We start from the raw sequence: 18,820 nt of genomic DNA, 5'->3' as shown, positions 1-18,820 counted from the left end.
AAATGTAATTAAAAATCATACGAGAATAATTTGTTGACTAAATGTTCCTCCTAACAAGTTTTTTTTAACAGAAAATCTTTACTTTTTTCAAAATTGACGTGCTCCTATTGAGCCAATTTTTTTTTTCGCACTTCCAATTTGTGAAAATATATGATCAATGGAAACGCAGCTAGTTTGAGGATTAATAAAATACCTCTAGGTAATTTACTAAATTATTTTTCGGATTAGGAAATCGGCACCAATCTGTCCCATAATTTACAATATATGACGTCTAAGATAATTCGGAAACCAGGCTCGTTGGATCTCACATTCCAGCTCTGCCAGTAGATGTTCTGGCTGGTCCGAGTTCAGCCACACAAACAGAACCACACTCATTGAAAACACACACAGAACAGATTTGGTGAGATGATCGTCGTGTTAAACAGGATTTCAACATAAATCAATACAAGTCATCAAGTCTCCCCAAATGCTACTAAGTTTAATAACAATAAGCAGCACCTGATCAGACTTCTCTAGCATAATTCCTAAGCATTGGGGTGAAATGTTACAAAAGCAGCGTGTGGGAATCAGCAGATGGTTTGTAATGGTGAGAAGTTTAGTCTTCATCTGAGTCAGTGCTCTGCAGGAGAAGCTGATTTTATTCACAGAATTAAAGTTAATATGCAGCTTATTTCTCAGGTGAGGTTATTTTTAATCTCTAACGTGTGTGCGGTGCGGTTCAGGTCTGAACAGAGTGACTAAATGTGCTGAATCCTACCAGAGCCTGAAACGGTTTTACCTTTACTTGGCTGGAGTTGCCCTGATGCCGGATGTCGTCCAGCTCTTCCATTCTGTGATGGAGCTGAGGGGTGCCTACAATCTGATCCTCCTCTTCCTCCTCTTCATCCGGCTCGTCCTCTGCAGCCCGTGTCGGGGAGTTGAGCCTGTCGGGACTGAAGCCCTGCAGCAGCGCGGCCACGGTCTCGGGTTTGGGCAGCTTGTTGATTTTGAAGTGCTTCTTGTAATGCGGTGTGTCCTTTCTGATCAGCCGCTGCTTCTCCTGGGGGATCGCCGGCCTGTCGTCGTCTTCGTCGCTCCTCTCGCCGTTCTCTCTGTCGTCTTCGTCGTCCTCATCTCCGCCCCGGATAATCGGTTCTTCTGCAAAGTGCACGGTTGGCTGTAGGAAGAAGGAGATTTTTTCACAAACTTCAAATTTTAATGTGGCAATTCGCATCAAGTCTATCGCATCTCTGTCATCGATAAGCGTTAAGGTTTAATTTTATAGATTACAGCAAATATAAACTCAGCATTCCATTTCTCAGAATGTAATATTAGTGATTAGAAGTATTGTTATTTGACAGTTGATCTGCAGACAGTCACTGATCCGTAAGGAGCGTAAGCCACAAAATGTTGTAGATAAAGAAGCTTGACATTCAAAGTGTGCTGTCTCCAAGTTTGTTCATGGAAAGTTAAGTGGAAGGAAAAAGAGGCACACCCACAAAAGAGATAGCTTCAGCAACGAGAGGATTGTGATTTTGAGAAGTTTGGGGGACATTTACACAGTCATTATTTTAGCAAAGTATGTTCCTCAAAATTCCTTGCAGATATTTCTAAAGTAGCACCACAAAATCCGTGACTTTTATTGAAACATCAAAGATCTAACGCTGATACAAGGTTTAAGAAAAACAAAAACTGTTTTCAAACTTCTCACCATGCTTCGAGTTTTATTTTAATGAAACGGTTTTTACCTCGATGTACTCCACCTCCATCTCGTCCAGGTCGTCGTCCTCCTGGGGGGACTGGTTGTTCACCAGCTCCCCTCGCTGGGAGGGAGCCACCAGGTTGTGTCTCTCCTCGTGGGACGTGGCCGACAGCGTGCTGTTGGACACCTGGGAGTCATGGCTCTGATTTGAAACGTCACTCAGTCGTTTCGCCTAAAAACAGCGAAATCGTTGATGAATCGTTGCTAAAAATACCTGAAAGTTTTATAGGATATCTTTTTATATATAAGTTTATATATATCTTTACGTATTTTTATTACCTGTGGGTCAAGTGACTCGTCTTCTCCATCGGCTCTGGTTGTGTAAGGCTCATTCCTCCTGTCCTCTATCCCCTTCTTCATCACCTTCAGCTCACTGGGGTGAGGGGTGGCTCTGCGCTGAAGGCCCTGAGGAAGAGAAAAGCAAATCCTGCTCTAGAAAAACACCAGTCACATAAAGGCATGTGATTTGTATCACTAAAGTAACTGCATCTAATCATATTTTAAAATTTATGGATACTCTGAACAAACAGAGGAGACGTTTTGGGGGGCTTTAAACATCCAGGACTGGAATTTATCATTTTTATGATAAGAAATATATCACAATAAATAATAAAATCAATCGATCGATCAATCAAATTTTATTTGTATAGCACATTTCAGCAGCAAGGCATTTCAAAGTGCTTCACATAATTAAAATAAAAACAGCATGTGACATAGAATAAACGCTGAAGAAGAGAAAGAGATTTTAAGAAAGCATTAAAAAAGGAAACAGTGAGAAAGAGAAATAAAAAGAAATTAAAAAGTAAGGATAAAAACATTAAAAATAAGCAACTCTAAACAGGTGGGTTTAGAGTTGCTAAATGATCAAAATGATCTAAGATGATGGATATGGAGGAAGGAATAAAAATTATTTCACCTCAAAGATGACGGCATAGCGTTTTTTTTCACCTTGCGCTCTGCTGCAGCTTCATCATCTTCCTCTTCCTCAGCTTTGGTCTCTTCCTGGAACTGAATGACGGACACTCTGTTCAGGTTGCTGTCCGTAAAGCTGTCGTCCACGCTGTTCTGCAGCAGGTTCTCTGTGGGACACCGAGAGAACTTACTCAACTTATACCACCCAAATCTGCCTTAATCTGCCTTAAATCTGCCTTAAGAAAGACTGATGTCTGTCGGCCATCGTACCTGTCGCTAATATGAGAAGAAAAAAATAGCTAAAATGCTCATTTTAAGAAAGACTGAGGTAAATGTACTAACCTGAAACCAAAACAAAAATAGCTCAAATGCTCATTTTAAGAAAGACTGAGGTAAATGTACCTCAGTCTCAAATGTATAGAGGTCAACACTGAATAATCAAAGTTTGTTAGTGGAACATGAAACTCTATTCGAGCCACTTTATCACAGAAACACGAGAACATAAGGCTCACCCAGGCTTGGCGACGGCTGCTGGGGCAGTAAGTAGCAGGTCAACACTTTCTCTCCTGTCCGCTCGTCGTCTTCGGTCTGGAACTTGAGCATCGGCTGCGACTGGTTCTCCGTGAGCCACATGGCCTTCAGGTTGAGGTTTGTCAAGGCGAAAGGCAAGTTTTGTAATCTGGACAAAGGTAGAGATGGAATAAGGTCAACCAGAACATTTTCCTCCAGAATGAGAACAAAGAAGACAAAAACCTAAAGTTGAGGAATATGAAAGGATTTATATCATTTGATGCTGTGAATAAACGTGAATAAACCCTAAATGTCAGAGCCAACTGTAGATCTGTGTATCAAGTGTAAACACCAAGTTTACAAAGAATTTAATTAGTAGAGGTCGAGCTGAAAAAAACAACTGTCTAATCATCCATTAGGCAGACTATTGGTTGTTTGCTCAAATGGATCACAGAGAGAAAGATTTATGTATGTATAGATTTGTGAATGAATAGATGGCATGATGAATTTAAATGAGAGCAATATTTTCCATCTGTATGCTCTGTAAAGGGAGGTTGCCCTTTAATATTATTGAAAAGCTGCTGCAAACATTTGACAAAGAGTACAAAGTAGTTAGTTTGCACTTTTTCATTTTACAAAAGTCCCACCTGGCAGCATTGCCTGTTTTCCCTGTCTGAGAATGATTAATATGTTTTAAGGGCTTTTTTTTTTTTTTGAGACTTTATAATCAATTGTATTTATTGTTTTGCTTTGTTTGTTTGGTAAGTCTTCCAGTTCCAGTACTAAATGTTCTTTGAAAATTAAAGTTTATTGATCTTTGAGAAGGTGTATGCACATTATCATGCTTTTATTATTTATATTAGTTGAAATGGTCTCAAAAAGGACAATTTAATAATTTCTGGGATAATTTGTCATCCAGCAAAAATTACAGGGAAACCCCCCCCCAGATATTGTCACACCAGAATTCAGACTTGTATAATCTAAACAACTATTGGGAAAAAAAATTTAGATAAATGAAATTGAGAATATAAAAATGCTAATTTTCCTCTCCAAACTAATCCAGTTCTTCCCACCCCCAAAATTCAGAATTTCTTTTAGTAAATGACCCAGACTTTTCCAGATTTGACGACTCATCGTGGCACCACTAGATTCTTTTTTCCATAAATCAAACGAAATCTAAAAGGTTCAGGTGCTGCTACCTGTTTCCGACCACATCCAGCACATGCAGCTCGGTGGCGTCTGCCAGCTCAGCGGGCAGTTTGCTCAGGCGATTATCTCTCAGCGAGAGGACGTTGAGGCTGGCGCAGCCGCCGAGCTCTTTGGGCACGCTGCCGAGCCGGTTCCGGTCTACATTCAGGTTCGTCAGCTTCTTCAGCTTGCCCAGCGAGCGAGGAAGTGACTGCGAGGTGAAACGAAATGAGATTTCAATCCGATTAATTCGAATAGTGTGCATACACGGTCTAACTTTATCGGAGTAAAGTCGGGGGTACCTGTAAATGATTCTCCGTCAGAACAAGCTCTGTGAGGTTTTCACACTCTCCTATAGAGTCGGTCAGCTGAGTTAGTCGGTTCTGGTCCACTTTCAGAATGGACAGCTGCTTTAAACAACCTGGGAAGAAAACACACAGCAAAACATTTAGACATTTAAACAATCCCTCAGAAACAGAGATAAAACTTTATTCTTAATTGCAGGGTTCCATCTTTTTAACTTTTAAACAGAAAGTTCAGGAAGGTTGGAAGCGTGGCTGGAACAGCATTTTAGACAATGGACTGGAAATCAAGTCTGGAAATGCACATATTTCCCCCACACTGGCTCAGACTTTAGAAAAGGCTTACAGTGGCAATAGCCCAGTGCGTCAAGGACTTAGAACGCATGTTTTACATTGTACCTTATATAAAACTTATAAGCCCATAAAAAGTGTGTTGTTTTAATATCATTACATTTTTATTAATGTATACAAAACTAAAATATTTGACAACTCTAAGACGTTGTAAACCTAGTAGTATCATTTGGATGAGGATAATTTTTATTATTATTTCATGGGGTGGGGCGTCAAAACTGGCACCAGCCCAGAGGCCCTTATCCTTCTAAGTCCGGCCCTGTTCCGGCACATTATTTCTTTTTCAAAATGTATCCAAATCTGGAAAACTGTTTAATGAAATTAAAAATATAGGTGTACAGGGCTTAGGAATAATTCAATTCAGAGACTTGGTGCGGGTCTGGTCAGGTTTTTCCACTGAAATCATTATTCCAGCAGAGGGCAGCATCCTCTTAGTTTAACATGAGTCAAACCAACTCTCTTTTACAACTATCATTTTGCAGGGGAAAAAAAAAACACTTTGCAAGCTTCAGAGGTTTCCTGCAGAAGCCAGTCCGATAAAGTTTCTTCACCTATGCTGTCTGGGATGACCTCCAGCAGGTTCTGTGTGAGCAGCAGGTCGGTGAGAGCCAGCAAGCCGTTCAGCTCCGAAGGAAGCTCGTCCAGATGGTTCTCAGAGACGTCCAGACACACCAGCCGCCGAAGGTTTCCCAGTTCCTGCGTACAGAAAATAAACGAACAGGTACAACTGTGTAATCAGAGCACAGCACGGTCATTTTCTTCAAGGAAAACGTCACGAGTTTCATTTAAAAACAGTACTTACAGGTGGTAATGAAGACAACTGATTACGGTCCAACCAAAGCTCCCTCAGGTTGGGGAGAGCGCCGAGCGTGTCCGGCTAAAACAAAACAGGATAAAGGACAAGAGAAACAAGGAAAGCGTGTTGAAAACAGAAAATAAGGTTGCTATTTTTGGTGCAAAGACAAGGAAATCAGGTTTCTGCTAAATGCATTTTCATCTGAAGGTTGTTAAAAACAGAGATCCCAGAAAACCGAAACCTTGAGCTCAAGAATGCATCTGAGCATGACTTTAAGTCATGACTTCCTGTTCTCAAGATCTGCTATAAACTGGTGCCAAACAGATAGTTGGTTAAATTTTTGCAGGATTGTGCTTTTCTGTAATATTTTATCCACGATTTTTAGTAAATATGATAACGCGAGTATAAACAAAACGTTTACAGCCCCCAGTCAGGAGGCTGCATATATTCAGGGAATATATACGATCCTCAATCTTCTTTAATTACTGTGTGTATAATCTAAACTATAGAGAATTCCGGTCATGAAAAGAAGCTTGTGCATCAAATTCTTATTCGTCAAAATTTTATAAAGTTTGTTTTGTTATTAAACATAATGGATGCATCATTTAAAGCTCAAAATTACACACGTATTTCTCAGTGAAACGGCTTATGATTGAACATGTGGACAGGGTTTCATCATGAAGTCACTGTTTGCTCAGTGTCCGCCCTGTGTCGTGTTTACCCTGTCCTGTCGAGACAGGAGGGAGTTCCTGAAATAAAAGCGCTGTGTTTGCTGAGGTAAACATGCGTTTGGATCATAATTATTTCAAAAAGAATGAAGGTCACTTGGGAGTTGAGCGAAAAAATTATCTAGAGAAGCAGAGATGTTAACGAACCAAAACTTCCAGTTCATTGCTGCCAAGGTCCAGCTGTTCCAGTTTCACCAGGAAAGAGAGCGACCTGCGCAGAAGAGAAGAAGTTACGTCACCTGAGTATCTACCGAGAGGAACAAAGAGTCCTGCCTCACATACCGTTCATTACAGAATGCAACCGAAGGCTGCTGTGTAGCTTTTGTAAAAATATTCATCTGGGATGTTTTCGAATTCCTAAAAATGACACTTACGTAGGCAGAGACTTCAACCGGTTCTCCCTGAGCTCCAGCGTCACCAAGTTGGCCAGACTTTTAAATGGGAGAGAGAGGAGAGGAGGAAGGGGGAGGAAGAGGAAGAGATGTTGGTTAGTCAGATGGCAGGTCTGATCGCCCAGGCTGCCTGGCACGGCGAGGGGCTCGTCCATCTGCACAGTGTCCCAGCGGGTGAATCGTCTGAGTGGCTTCAATTGAGCAGCTTCACATCTTTTTACTAAAGGCCTTGCAATAATAGTCACACTTCTTGATTCTTCTAACATTTTGTCACATCACAACCAACAAACATTAATCTAACCGATGCACAGTTGCAACTGTAACTGCAGTGAAAGGTGGTTCCAGAAAGCCTTTACTGAGATGAGAACACCACAAATGTGCATCAAAATTTTAAAAACTGGCATCTTTTCCTAAAAATTCACAATTATGAGCCAATTCCTATGAGGCTCTTAGCCATGGAAATTGTTCAACTGAATAGTTGGAGGTTAGAAATAATTTTGTAAGGCGCTGTAAACAGCAGCTGAAAATGGCAAACCATTTATTTTAGATAATCCATAACATTCAAAACACACACAAAAAAATTATTTACCCAAAGAATTTAACTGGACTATTTTTAATATAAAACCAAATAGCAATACGTTTCTGTGATACATACTTTCCAATGTCGCTGGGTAACGTCTGTAATGTCACATCGTTGAGGGAAAGGTGAGCCAGCGTTCGCAGCTGAGTGAAGCCGTCCGGCAATCTGTGGCAGAGAGACGGGAGGAGGAAACGGTGAGAGATTCTCAGAATGCTCTTGTACTCTGCATGAATTATCCAAGGGTTTCTACTCAGATAATCAGAGGTTCAACTGTTCTTCTCTCGTGTGAAAAAAGTGAAACTTGGGAGATTGCAACACAGAAGAGTTGCACAAAATGAATGAGAGGATTGAACTGGCTTCTTATGTGGATTATTGTGAAACCGATACAAATCCAAGCAGCGTTGCGATATCAACTATGATCTACTCAAACTTTGTTTCATGTAATCTTTTCTTGGAACAAACTAAGCCTTACATACTTTTTATGGACATACAAGCCAAACGCAAACAATCTAAAATACAAAGCCCATTGTGCAACTAGTATTAAACCTAATTTGATATCGCCTTAACGTAATGCAGGGAAGTTGCAGTGTTTACCTGGCGAGCGGGTTTCCACTGAAATCTGCGATCTCCAAGGCCCGGCAGAACTTGATGCTCTCGGGGATCTCTGGGATTTCTGCAAATGGGTCAGACGAAGTAATAATTTATCACTTTAGTTTTAATCGTACCTCAATGCAGGGACGTGCACGGATCAACACTAGGTGGTGCTCTTTTTCCTCTTGACAAAAAAAATGTGTGGTCCTGACTTTTTATTTTTTTGGTGGCTGAAGGAAGCGTTTCTGGATCTGAAAGCCTGTATTACTGCTGCCCCACATTTTTGTAAGTTGCCTGACTGAAGCTGAGATAAATCTCGCACTGCAGACAGCGGTGGGGTCCAGGTGTTTTGAGCACCTGCCCCTTAAAATATCTGTGGACACTCCTGCAAGGAAAGCGTCACTATGATCATGCATCAAGTAACGTGCAAAAATATCTTTGGCATCGCTAATTACTTTGATTTAGATGGAAAAAGCTCTCTGCTAAATAACCGTCTCCCGTTCATAACGAACTTCATCAATTAAAAATAAACATATGCAAAAGACAAACAAGTATCTCTGTTATTAAGGCTTGTGCTAACCAGGCTTCTCATTTAAGGAACTATTATACATTCTCTTCCTCGAAAGTCCTTCAAAACTTGAATTTCTGGCTTCTAAAAGTAGAAATGACTGCTTGTGGGCCAGGTGGGTGCCTGGATCTAGTTAAACAGTTGTGCTGTAATAAATCTTCAAGTGACTTCCCTGCCAAGTCTTGAAATGTGATCTTTCAGCTCTGGATGTTGCAGGTGCATCTTAATAAATCCCTACAGAGGGAAGCGGCCCCGGTCAGAGCTGGGAGGCAAGCAGGCAGACAGATGGGAAAGTCTCTTCCAGGCCAAGGCGCTCTGCTCTCACAGCAGCGTGTGGTTTAATAGATGTCCTGCTTGCCACTCAGTATCAAAGGCAAGGACAGACAGGGCACTGTGTCTGTGTACATCACAGCAACAATCAGGAATGTTTTAAATGTTCCACCTTGCATGTAAAGGGAGGAGCCAGTGTTGACTTTTGGTTTCATTTCTGCATTCTATGCAGATTTAAAGGATTAGAAATTCATAAAGCAACTACGACAATCTTTTGATTTTTCTTTTGGTCTCACAGGGGCTGTAAAGTGAATCAGCGTTTATGTACCATTTCTGGAGATGTCCAGTTCCACCAGCTGCATGAAGTTGGCCACCTCAGGAGGGAGTCTCTGGATCACATTGTCACTCAAGCCGAGCTTCCGTAAGTTTAATAGTCTGAAGAAAGGCTGTGGAGACACATGATACAATGTTTAGTAAAAACAACTTCCTTAGGCTCTGCGTTTCTCTCTCTTCTTCTACTTTTAGTTAAACGTCACCTGATTCTACCAGGATGCTTTGATCAAGAACATCCAGGGAGGAATTTGATCCTAAAATCTCTATTAAACATCCCAGAAAATCAAAATGTCCCAAAAAACAAAGTTCTGTTTTCAAAGTTCATTCCCAGAGTCGTGAGGATGAAAAATATCTATTTTCTACACACTATTCTTGACAAAATTTCATAGTTTCCCAGATTTAATCCCCAGCTCCCTCATTCCTTATTGGGCAAACGTTCAAGTTTAAATACGATAGAAATCTATCAATTGTAGAAGGATGAAAGAAAAAAAACAACTGGATCCATCGACGGGCAGACAGATGAACAGACGGACAGGTGGATGAATGAATGAAAAGGTAAATGGACGAATGAAGAAACGGAAAGGTGGACGGAGAAATGAACAGATGGACAGCTGAATGGAGGGATGACCAAATAAATGAAAAGCTGGATAAACTGATGGACAAATGGAAAGGTGGACGGATGGAAAAGTGGATGGACGGATAAACGCACAGATAAACGGGCAAATGAATGTATTAATGTAACAGATTAATGGAATGATAGACAGATGAGTGGAAGGGTGGACGGATGTAAAACAGGCCGGTGGTTGGACATGTGGACAGATGGATAAACTGTTTTGATGAATGAATCACAAAGAGGTTTTTGAGAAAGATTAGGGAACGGATCTCTTTCCGCACAGCATGTTTTCCATACTTCTCCAGATCAATGCAAAGCAAGCAACACAGTAAACCAATCTGTGCAAATTATTCATTCCAATAAATTGTGTTTTTCTAAATATTTTTAGCTTTTCACCAGTCTTGTATATCCAGTGACCGACTCCTGAAGTGGTTCTGAAAACATTCCATTCACATATTTGGGAATTAAAAAAAAAAAAAAAAAAACATCAGAAAATATCCTTTTCACCATAGTGATGGCTGCCAAACAAAGTGGCTTTCGGCTGGAGTGCGCTGTGGCTGCAGTTCTGCCAAGTGCTTTCACAAGAGCACGTTTGTTGGAGCGGCCAGAACTCGGCTACATTCCTCCGCCAGCAGAAGTGTGTGTCTGTGCTGCTCAGATGGACAGACAAGACGGGAGAACCATGCTGAAACTACGCTTTTATTTACCACCCGCTCTGCTGCCCACAGAGGCACTACTGTCCGCGCTATCACAACCCGGACTTCACAGATAATGAAGGAAAACTCCTGGGAACATTTCTGGAATGGGGAACCTGAATCAAACTCATTCAGGAATGCTTTCTGTCTGCAAGCTTGGAGCCTAAACCTTAATTTAAATTAAACCTCAGGCCATCATCAGAATTTTTCAACTGGAAAACAACCCGTGTGTGTGGGTGTGGGTGTGTGTGTGTGTGTGTGTGTGTGTGCGTGTGTGTCAGTTACCACAGATTAATTTACTAAACTGAAAAAAATCCAGATAATGTCAAAGCTCTCCCTCCTCCGCTCGGATTAGGTTTAAAAACAGTGAACCGCTACACTCGTGTAACCCAACTGTTGCGTAAACATGCAGTAAATCAGATAGCACCACCTATTCTCCGAGGACATGCTAAAAGTTCTTATGGGAAAGAAAGGATCAAATATACATGTACACACAAAGTGCAACACGGTGGAGAGAGCTCCAGAGAAAAGAGATCAGAGCAGTTCACTTCCACTCTGCGTTTTGATGACTGACATTTCCTGTTCTTAACAGGTCGTGTGTGTTTTATTTGGATCCCGTTGAATAGATTCAGGGTAGGTCAAAGCTTCAACATTCACACTTTACCAACGGTTTCTGTCCTTTCTGACACCGTCTCTCAGTTCTCAGGGTGTGCATGTGACAGCAAAAAAACCCAAAACAACAAACATATAAATTATTCCTACATCAGAGCTTTTGTTATTTTCCTGAGTGTAATGCTCCGTCTTCTCAAACACCCACAACTTAGTCGACTGTTCACACTGAACCGAGTTCTGGTTTTGCTAAATTTTTCTGGCGAGTTTTTTTCTCCACACTGTCACTGTGTGTATGCCCGGAATGAGGGATTGTTGTAAAGTCAACGCCACGACAGAGCAATTGTTCTGTTAACACACGTTCGTCCAGGAGGAGTGAATGCTGCAAGTCAAAGACTTGAAATTCCTTAGACAGAAAACTGAAAAAACTTAAACTGAACTTAAATCCAATAGTTAATAATTAGGATAAATTGGAAAGTATGACTGGTATTTTTGTATGTATTTTTGTATTAATAGTGAACAACTAGATAGTAAAAGGTGTTTAATTATTTTTTTTTTTACATAAATTTGAACCAGGTGAAGCTACAATCCTAGTAGCTTCACTATGATATATTTTCAGACAAATACTTTTTTTTAAATCTTATATGCAAAATGTATTTTTTGTACAGTTTTGGCTTAATTGCTCCTGTGAATATGTTATTTCAGCAATTTGCCCTTTTTAAATCTATGTAACCCAGTTTATCTATTACCAAATTAGCCAACAATTATTTCAATCATCAATTCATCACGATTAACCCAGTTAATTAAAGTCTTGTGTCAAGACCAAAAACCAGGAGCTTAGAGCAAAGCGGCCTAAGAAAGGTGACAAAACAATCTCTTGATGTTGGTTTTGAAGTAAATCAAATAAAATAAACCAATAAAATAAAATAAAACCATATCTGTACTGGTGCCCATTAGACCTGCAGCTTCCAAAGCGAAACGGGTTCCCAGTTCCACCACCTCTTCTAAAAGCTTTTCCATCGGCGCGTTCCTCAGGATGTCGTCAAGCATTTATAAACTGATGGGAGCTGAAAACTACTCCGTAATGCAATCATGCCTGAGAACAAGTAATTGTAGGCACTCACAAAGGCGTCCATTCACTTCTTAGTGCCATCTTAAATAATTGGTTGAGTGGAGGACATGGAGTAAAGCACGATTGACCCTTGAATATCTCGCTCCTCAAATCAGTCTGTAGATGACTAGCAGTGCTGCGTGGGTCAGCGGGAACATTGGGATGTAGTGTACCAGCACATTTGTGAACCCCGTGTTCAGTCTGCCTTCGCTGAACCGTAGGGTAACCGTCCGCAGAGACAGGCAGGTCAAGACTATATTTACAACTTTCCAGCAAGAACGCTCTAATGAGGCACCTAAAACATTGTCTGTAGGAGTGAGGGAAAGGAGGAAGAGGAGGACGTTTTCCTCTAAAAGGGAAGGTGGGTAAACAACGCGTGTCAGCAGAGGGCAGTGTGATGTCTCTGTACTGCACTTAAAAAATGATTCCTCTGTTTGGCATCTGCCTGAAGAATGTGGGCTATGACAGAAAGCATGTGTGGGATGTTTTGGGACATACTGGCCAGTGAAAGATGAGCCAGTGTGTTCTTATCTGTGGTCAGACTGGTTTATAATAAAGAGGACAATGTATGTAATACAGTAGGACACAAAGTTGTATCTATTTCTGGACATGCTCTCTGTTAAACTTCTCTGAATAACAAGGTGATCATAAAACTATCTTCCAGATGGAGAGAGATCCTCTATATCAGTGTTTCTCAACCTTTTTTGGGCCAGCGTCCCCCCAGCCTTTATCCAGGTCCCTCACCGCCCCCCACCAAAGAATTTGTAGGCTACTTTGCACTGACTATTATTTTATCATTAATATTACTATCACTATTGTAGATGTTTTGATTTTTATGCTTGTTTCTGTATTTATCATCAAAAATAATTTCCCAGAGAAAAAAAAGTCATGGGAATAGAAATTATTGTCACAGGTGCCTACGAAAAATGCAATGAACGCTATAAAATGAACGCTCTCTATTGTATCACCCAATGAGGGATTTCTTTATTTAAATGGGTTCATTTTTCAGAGGGATACACAGTGAGGGTATTGTGATTTTAGCTACCAGTAGCAGGAGAACGGAGCTGCGCCAAGAAGCTAACAGAAGCTAACAAACACTGAATAGAAGAAGAGCTGCCATCAATACAGTTGCAGCCAAGCATGATTTAATGTTACATAACATTATGTAATGTTACATGCATAATGTTTGAGCAACTTTTACCAAGTTGCTCAAAGTCTAAACTGGTATTGTTGTGCATTTAAGGTGTAAAGTTTACCTTCGACCAAACTCCCCCCAAAGGCATCCCAGCGCCCCCCTTTTGTAAAAATGTCCGCCAGCGCCCCCTGCCGTCCTCTGAACGCCCCCTGGAGGGCGGTACCGCCCACGTTGAGAACCGCTACTCTATATGCTGACGGCTGCACAGACGCAGCGTCAAGCCGCTCCCAGTGACGCTGAATGAGTTCTGTTGCATTAGATGGGTTCTGCTTTGAGAAAATCCCTCATTATTACATGATAAAGTGCAGCCTGGTCAACCTGAGAAAGAGAGCAACGAATCAGCTGGGATCCAAGCTTCACTGCAGCCAAAAGATGCTTTGTGTTATCAGCTGCTCTGCTTGGATTACGCTCAGATGCTAATCTGTGTGTGTGTGTGTGTGTGCGCATGTGTGTGTGCGTATGCGCTTTACAGTCATCACAGAGAAGATCCTGTGGTGTAGGTGTTTTAGTCAGAACATATTGCTGTTTATCAGTGTTGCTTTGGTTTGTGTCTCTCCGTAACTCAGGTTACAGTAGTAGGAATGTGTGTGCCTCGGGGATACAGTTTAATGTGCATACTTATGCATTTATGAGCGATGGTGTTTGTGTAGGAGTGTTTACGAGAACTTTTATGTGCATTAGGAGAGTCTGTAAATTCATCAGGTGGTATGTGAGTGTTAGTGGACCTGCGATAGCTTCAGAGAAGAAAATTAAAGCCTGATTTTATGCAGGCACATTTTGCAGTAACATTCCTCCAGCGTGACCTGCCCTCTGTGTAGCATCAGCCATGCAGCCAATGTTTCTGGATTATGTTTAACAGATAAAAACAATACAAAGACCAGGGTTTCCCCTCAGTGTATTTATAAGCCTGGCAGGCCACCAGGCTTTTCTTGTGCCCCACCAGACTAAGCATTGCTTATTTATTTAAGTTTTTAAAAAATGTTTACATCTTAAGATGTTATAATTGGTGCTCAGGTATTAAACTTCCAATAACATAATTATTAAGTGATATTTTCAAGGTTCCTGTCAACTTTAAACATTTTTTTAACTCAAAAACACAGTGGGCTGCTGGATGAATGACTGCCTGAGCACCACAACCACCGGGCTTAGCAAGTTTTATGGGGGGAAACCCTGCAAACACCATGGCAATTTTTTGATCTTCTGTCTATTTTGGATTCGTTATCACTTCACTTTCTGATTGGCTCAACGTCACATTCAACAATCTGCCTTCTCGTTTGTCCTTGGGGAATGCCTAGTGCACATAACAAGGTTTTTATGTCGATTTTGTCCCCTTCTGAGACGCCGCAATATTGGGATAAAACAATCCAACGACATCGGAGCGGCCCCAACATCCCGTCTGGGCAAATCAGATCACTCTTAGCACAACACAGACAGCAGGAATATATTTTAAAATGATCTAAAGATCTTAATGATCGGTCATCCTCAAGATTGTCGGCAGGGGGAAATGTGGACTACAAAAAAAAAAGAAAAGAAAAAAAGGATGGCATAATTATCTCGCTGTGTGAGCTAGACATTAGCACTACGTCAGAAGCTAATGTCGACCTAAACAATTTAGAGGAAGTATCGCCATCTCACAAATATCCCTATTGGCTATGTCAACAATTTTTCATTAAGTAGGTAACTCAACTTAGTAAATTTGCTAGTTCTGAGTCTTCACAAAGCAAAGTGTGTGTTTCTGCTGATGCTTGTGAGTAACCCGAATCCCCTGGGTGACTCGGTGCAGTGAGATTAAGCCAGATATTCACAGGGGCTGCAGTGTTCCAGTCAAGTGATTCCACTTAGCTTCTAATTTCCCTCCAATTATGCCATCTGACTAGAGATGGAGCAGGTCCTGCTTACAGCGGCCCAACCACACACAGTGGGTGTATATAACAAGATAAAAGCTTTGCATCAAGCAAAGCCAGGTAACAAAACTACAACCGATCATTGTTTTGCAGAAAAGCACAGTATATTTGACAAAAATCCCTTTTGATATGCTAATACACAAATTCCAATTTAAACAATCCTCCAAATCCGGCCTCTTCAGGTTCGTCCTTCATTCCTCAACTCTTTCAATCGTTCCTTCACAATGCATGGAAACAGCACACTGCAGCATGCCCACCACCTCTGGGGTGAGGGGCTTAAAGGGGGAAGGGGAGAGAGGAGCTCACGCTTTTGTATTGCTGGGGACTCTCTCGTGTCTGGGAGGATTTGGTTGACTAAGAGAGTAGGACTCATTAGAGCAGATTGTTCTCTACAGATATCAAGAAACCTCGTTGTGGTCGAAGCTCCATGCATGAGTGACCGCAGCAGTCGGTATCCATGCTTTTAAAAAGCTCCATCTGTTTTATAAAGTTATGCAAAGTCAAACTTTAAGATGGGTAATCAAAACCGTCATAAAAATGCATTTCATGCTTCTTGGCCAAATCGTAATCTCCTAAGAAGTTCCTACAACTTCTATACGTACATTCCACCCTTACTGGTCCCCTTTCTATTGCTCCACCTCTCCGAGTTCCCTCCAATTTTCTTGTAAGCAGGACAAAGGTTAAGCAGCCAGTCCCATACAGGGCTGTCAGTCAGTCCAGCTCCTCCTGCAGAGGACCAGTCCATTGTCCAAAAGGGCACCACAGAGAGGACACAGAGGGGCTCGAAATGGAAGCACGATGAGTTGAAAGAGGAAAGAGGCGCGGGTTAACAAAAGGCAAGAATGAATAAGAAGAGCCGAGATGTGTGGGTGTGGAGCGAAGAGGAGAGAGCTGCTAGAAAAGGGAGTGACTGGATTATTAATGAAAACTGGAGAAACAGAGAATTTCCACTGGACTCTGCACCACTAATGAGGACAGACACTCAAGCAACTGACCAAAAAAAAAAAAAAATGTATCTAAACAACCAATAAACTCCTTGAGAAATACAACAAAAAGATATGAGCGAAACGCTGCAACGAGCTTCACCAGAAAACCCACTCATATCAGGCAACAATACAAACCCAGCCACCTACTCACAACAGTAAACCTACATCACACTTCCTCCGCTCTCCGTCCCCCACAGTTGCTCCTTTTTGTTTCTTTCTGCTCAGGTGAACTAACTCGCGTGAGAAGAAATCAAACAAAAACACGTCTGTGCTACTTTGCTAAACTCTTTAAAATGATGCAACTGATTTATAGAGCCACAAGTGACTTTTTGGACCATCCACTACTGTTTAAAATATAAATGTAATAACAGTTCGTGCTTTAAGTTGTTTTTATTCATGTAATAAATTGATACTTCATGACAGAATAACACTAAAAATACCAGTGGTATTGTTTTACATCTATTTTTTTGTAATCAAGTTGGAAACTATGTATTTTTTTCTATTTTCCCTCAATTTCAAAATCCCACAGAAGGAAACACTCTTTTCTGCAAAAGTTTCTTGATTTTATAGAAAAAGAAATAAAAAGGGGAATTTAAAAATGACAAATTTCCTGAAGTAAACATTTATCAAAAACTTTGTCTTTTTTTAAAAGGTCTTCTAACATTTGGAGCTCTAAACTGTACCGAAGGTAAATATGGCACTTAGTATTGTGAATTTTGCAGACCCCTGGTTTAACCTTTCAGAACAGACGTCTCTGCGTCTCCAATTAATACCATTTTAAAAACAGATTACATGGCCTATATGTATTCGTGTTTGCATTCTGCTTAGAAAGCACTTTGAGCCTTTTCTGCCTCATCCACATTCAGTTCCCCAGTCTGGGAAAGGCCACACAGGGAGACGGGTGTGGTGACTGACAGAATAACCCCCATCTGCACCGCTTCCACCTGTCCAGGTTGACTTTGATCTGCAAGTGCAAACAGCCAAGCAGAAAAAAGTCGAGTGTGCCGCCAGATATTAGCAGCTTAAGGCTTGCCCAAGAAATAAAAGAAAGGGAAAAAAAGTGAGGAGAGATCACAGCTTAGGCTAGTTAGTAACAACAATAACAATTGGGGAGTGGTTCATTTTCCTCTGCAAAAGAAGGGCTTTTTTTTTTTTTTTTTGCATGTTTAGTTTAAACTTCCTGGATCATTGAATTGATGTTGTTTCACTTCACTGTTGAATATTTTGCCTCAAATTTTAGCTGCTCTTCATTGGCTCTCTATGAATATTAACATGTAATTTGAAGTTCTTGTCTATATAAATCCTTTAATGTTCAAACTCCAACAAAGTGAAATTTGGTTGCTCCAAATGTTCATGTTTCATGGTGCTTCCTAGAATTGGTGAAAGTAGATACATTAATTATCAGGCTAGTTATCTACTTTTTAGACTAGGCTTAAAACTTTACTTTTTGATAAAGATATGTTACATTTTCTTAAGTGTTCTCTGGAGGACCCACTAAAAACTCATTTTGCTTTGCAACTTTTTCCTACTGCTCTATATGAATGCAATATCTTCTTTATCGCTTTATCTTCCCAGTTTTTTTTCTCCATAAACGCTGCATCTGGCCGATTGTTTGTATTTATCTTGGTCTTTCTTTTCAAAAAAGCCACCCGAGTCACTGCTGATAAACATGTAGTGTTCGCTTCCTTGGTCCGCTTGGCATTCACTATTCTGTGTATCTGCTCTGTCTGCTAAAACCTTACAATGGTCAGTCACAGCAGAACGGCCAGTCATACCAGGCTAATCAGGTTGTTCTGGAGGTAACTTCCCGTTAAAAGGGAGTTGTTAAGTTTCCACTATTGCTACATGCTTGCTAAGGAAGAGGACTTGCAGCAAAGTAACAGGCTTGTTGTGCATCAACAGCTCATTTGTTCTGAGAAAATCTGAATTTCCAAGTTCCACGTAACAAACTGTGGAAGTTTCAAGAGAAAACGGCTTTTGTTCTCACAATAAACCCTGAGGCACACAGAAACCTGTGCAATCTCTATTATGAGCCTATTCCTCTAAAGTTTGAATAGAATAGAAAGCTTGGTGTGGCTAACAGTAGGCAACTTCATTTGTGAGAATTTACACATTTGTTACGTTTTAAAAATTAAAAACCTGTTCCCGGCCCTCGTCTGCAGCGGCGCTGCGCCAACACCTACTGAAGGAAATGACATGAAAACCTCTGAAGAAGACACTTAGAGCAAGTTCCTTTTTAACAAAATGTAAACAAAAATGGAGTAGTGTCATATTTTAGCGCTTGTTGGATTTCTCTTGTCTTTTGTAAAAAGCCCACGAGACCAAAAGGTCTGCATGTTTGTTTCGTTTGTATTTACACAGAATATCTCGTGCTATAGTTTGCTTCCTGCTCTTGGAGTGGTCTCTGGTCCGCTTAGCATTCACATAGCATTTAAACCGCATCAG

At 40.9% G+C, this 18,820-nt stretch overlaps 1 protein-coding gene across 24 annotated transcripts in view; it reads right to left on the bottom strand.

Moving 5' to 3' along the window:
• Positions 1-18,820, bottom strand: part of scrib (scribble planar cell polarity protein) — an 81,877-nt gene that overhangs the window by 43,371 nt on the left and 19,686 nt on the right. For all 24 annotated transcript variants that reach the window (XM_008396597.1, XM_008396596.1, XM_008396602.1 and 21 more), the window contains exons 2-15: positions 9,258-9,375; positions 8,095-8,173; positions 7,576-7,665; positions 6,903-6,959; positions 6,676-6,739; positions 5,807-5,881; positions 5,556-5,700; positions 4,654-4,772; positions 4,363-4,562; positions 3,166-3,332; positions 2,690-2,820; positions 2,021-2,146; positions 1,728-1,913; positions 779-1,156 (exon numbers count right to left, since the gene is read on the bottom strand). In XM_008396597.1, the coding sequence (XP_008394819.1) occupies positions 779-1,156; positions 1,728-1,913; positions 2,021-2,146; positions 2,690-2,820; positions 3,166-3,332; positions 4,363-4,562; positions 4,654-4,772; positions 5,556-5,700; positions 5,807-5,881; positions 6,676-6,739; positions 6,903-6,959; positions 7,576-7,665; positions 8,095-8,173; positions 9,258-9,375 (1,935 nt within the window). The remainder of the gene's footprint in view (positions 1-778; positions 1,157-1,727; positions 1,914-2,020; positions 2,147-2,689; positions 2,821-3,165; positions 3,333-4,362; positions 4,563-4,653; positions 4,773-5,555; positions 5,701-5,806; positions 5,882-6,675; positions 6,740-6,902; positions 6,960-7,575; positions 7,666-8,094; positions 8,174-9,257; positions 9,376-18,820) is intronic.

The sequence above is a fragment of the Poecilia reticulata genome, linkage group LG20 (genome assembly GCF_000633615.1).
Source record: "Poecilia reticulata strain Guanapo linkage group LG20, Guppy_female_1.0+MT, whole genome shotgun sequence".
Taxonomy (NCBI): Eukaryota; Metazoa; Chordata; class Actinopteri; order Cyprinodontiformes; family Poeciliidae; genus Poecilia; species Poecilia reticulata.
The sequence above is the reverse complement of the archived record's forward strand: the minus strand, read 5'-3'. Positions and strand labels throughout refer to the sequence as shown.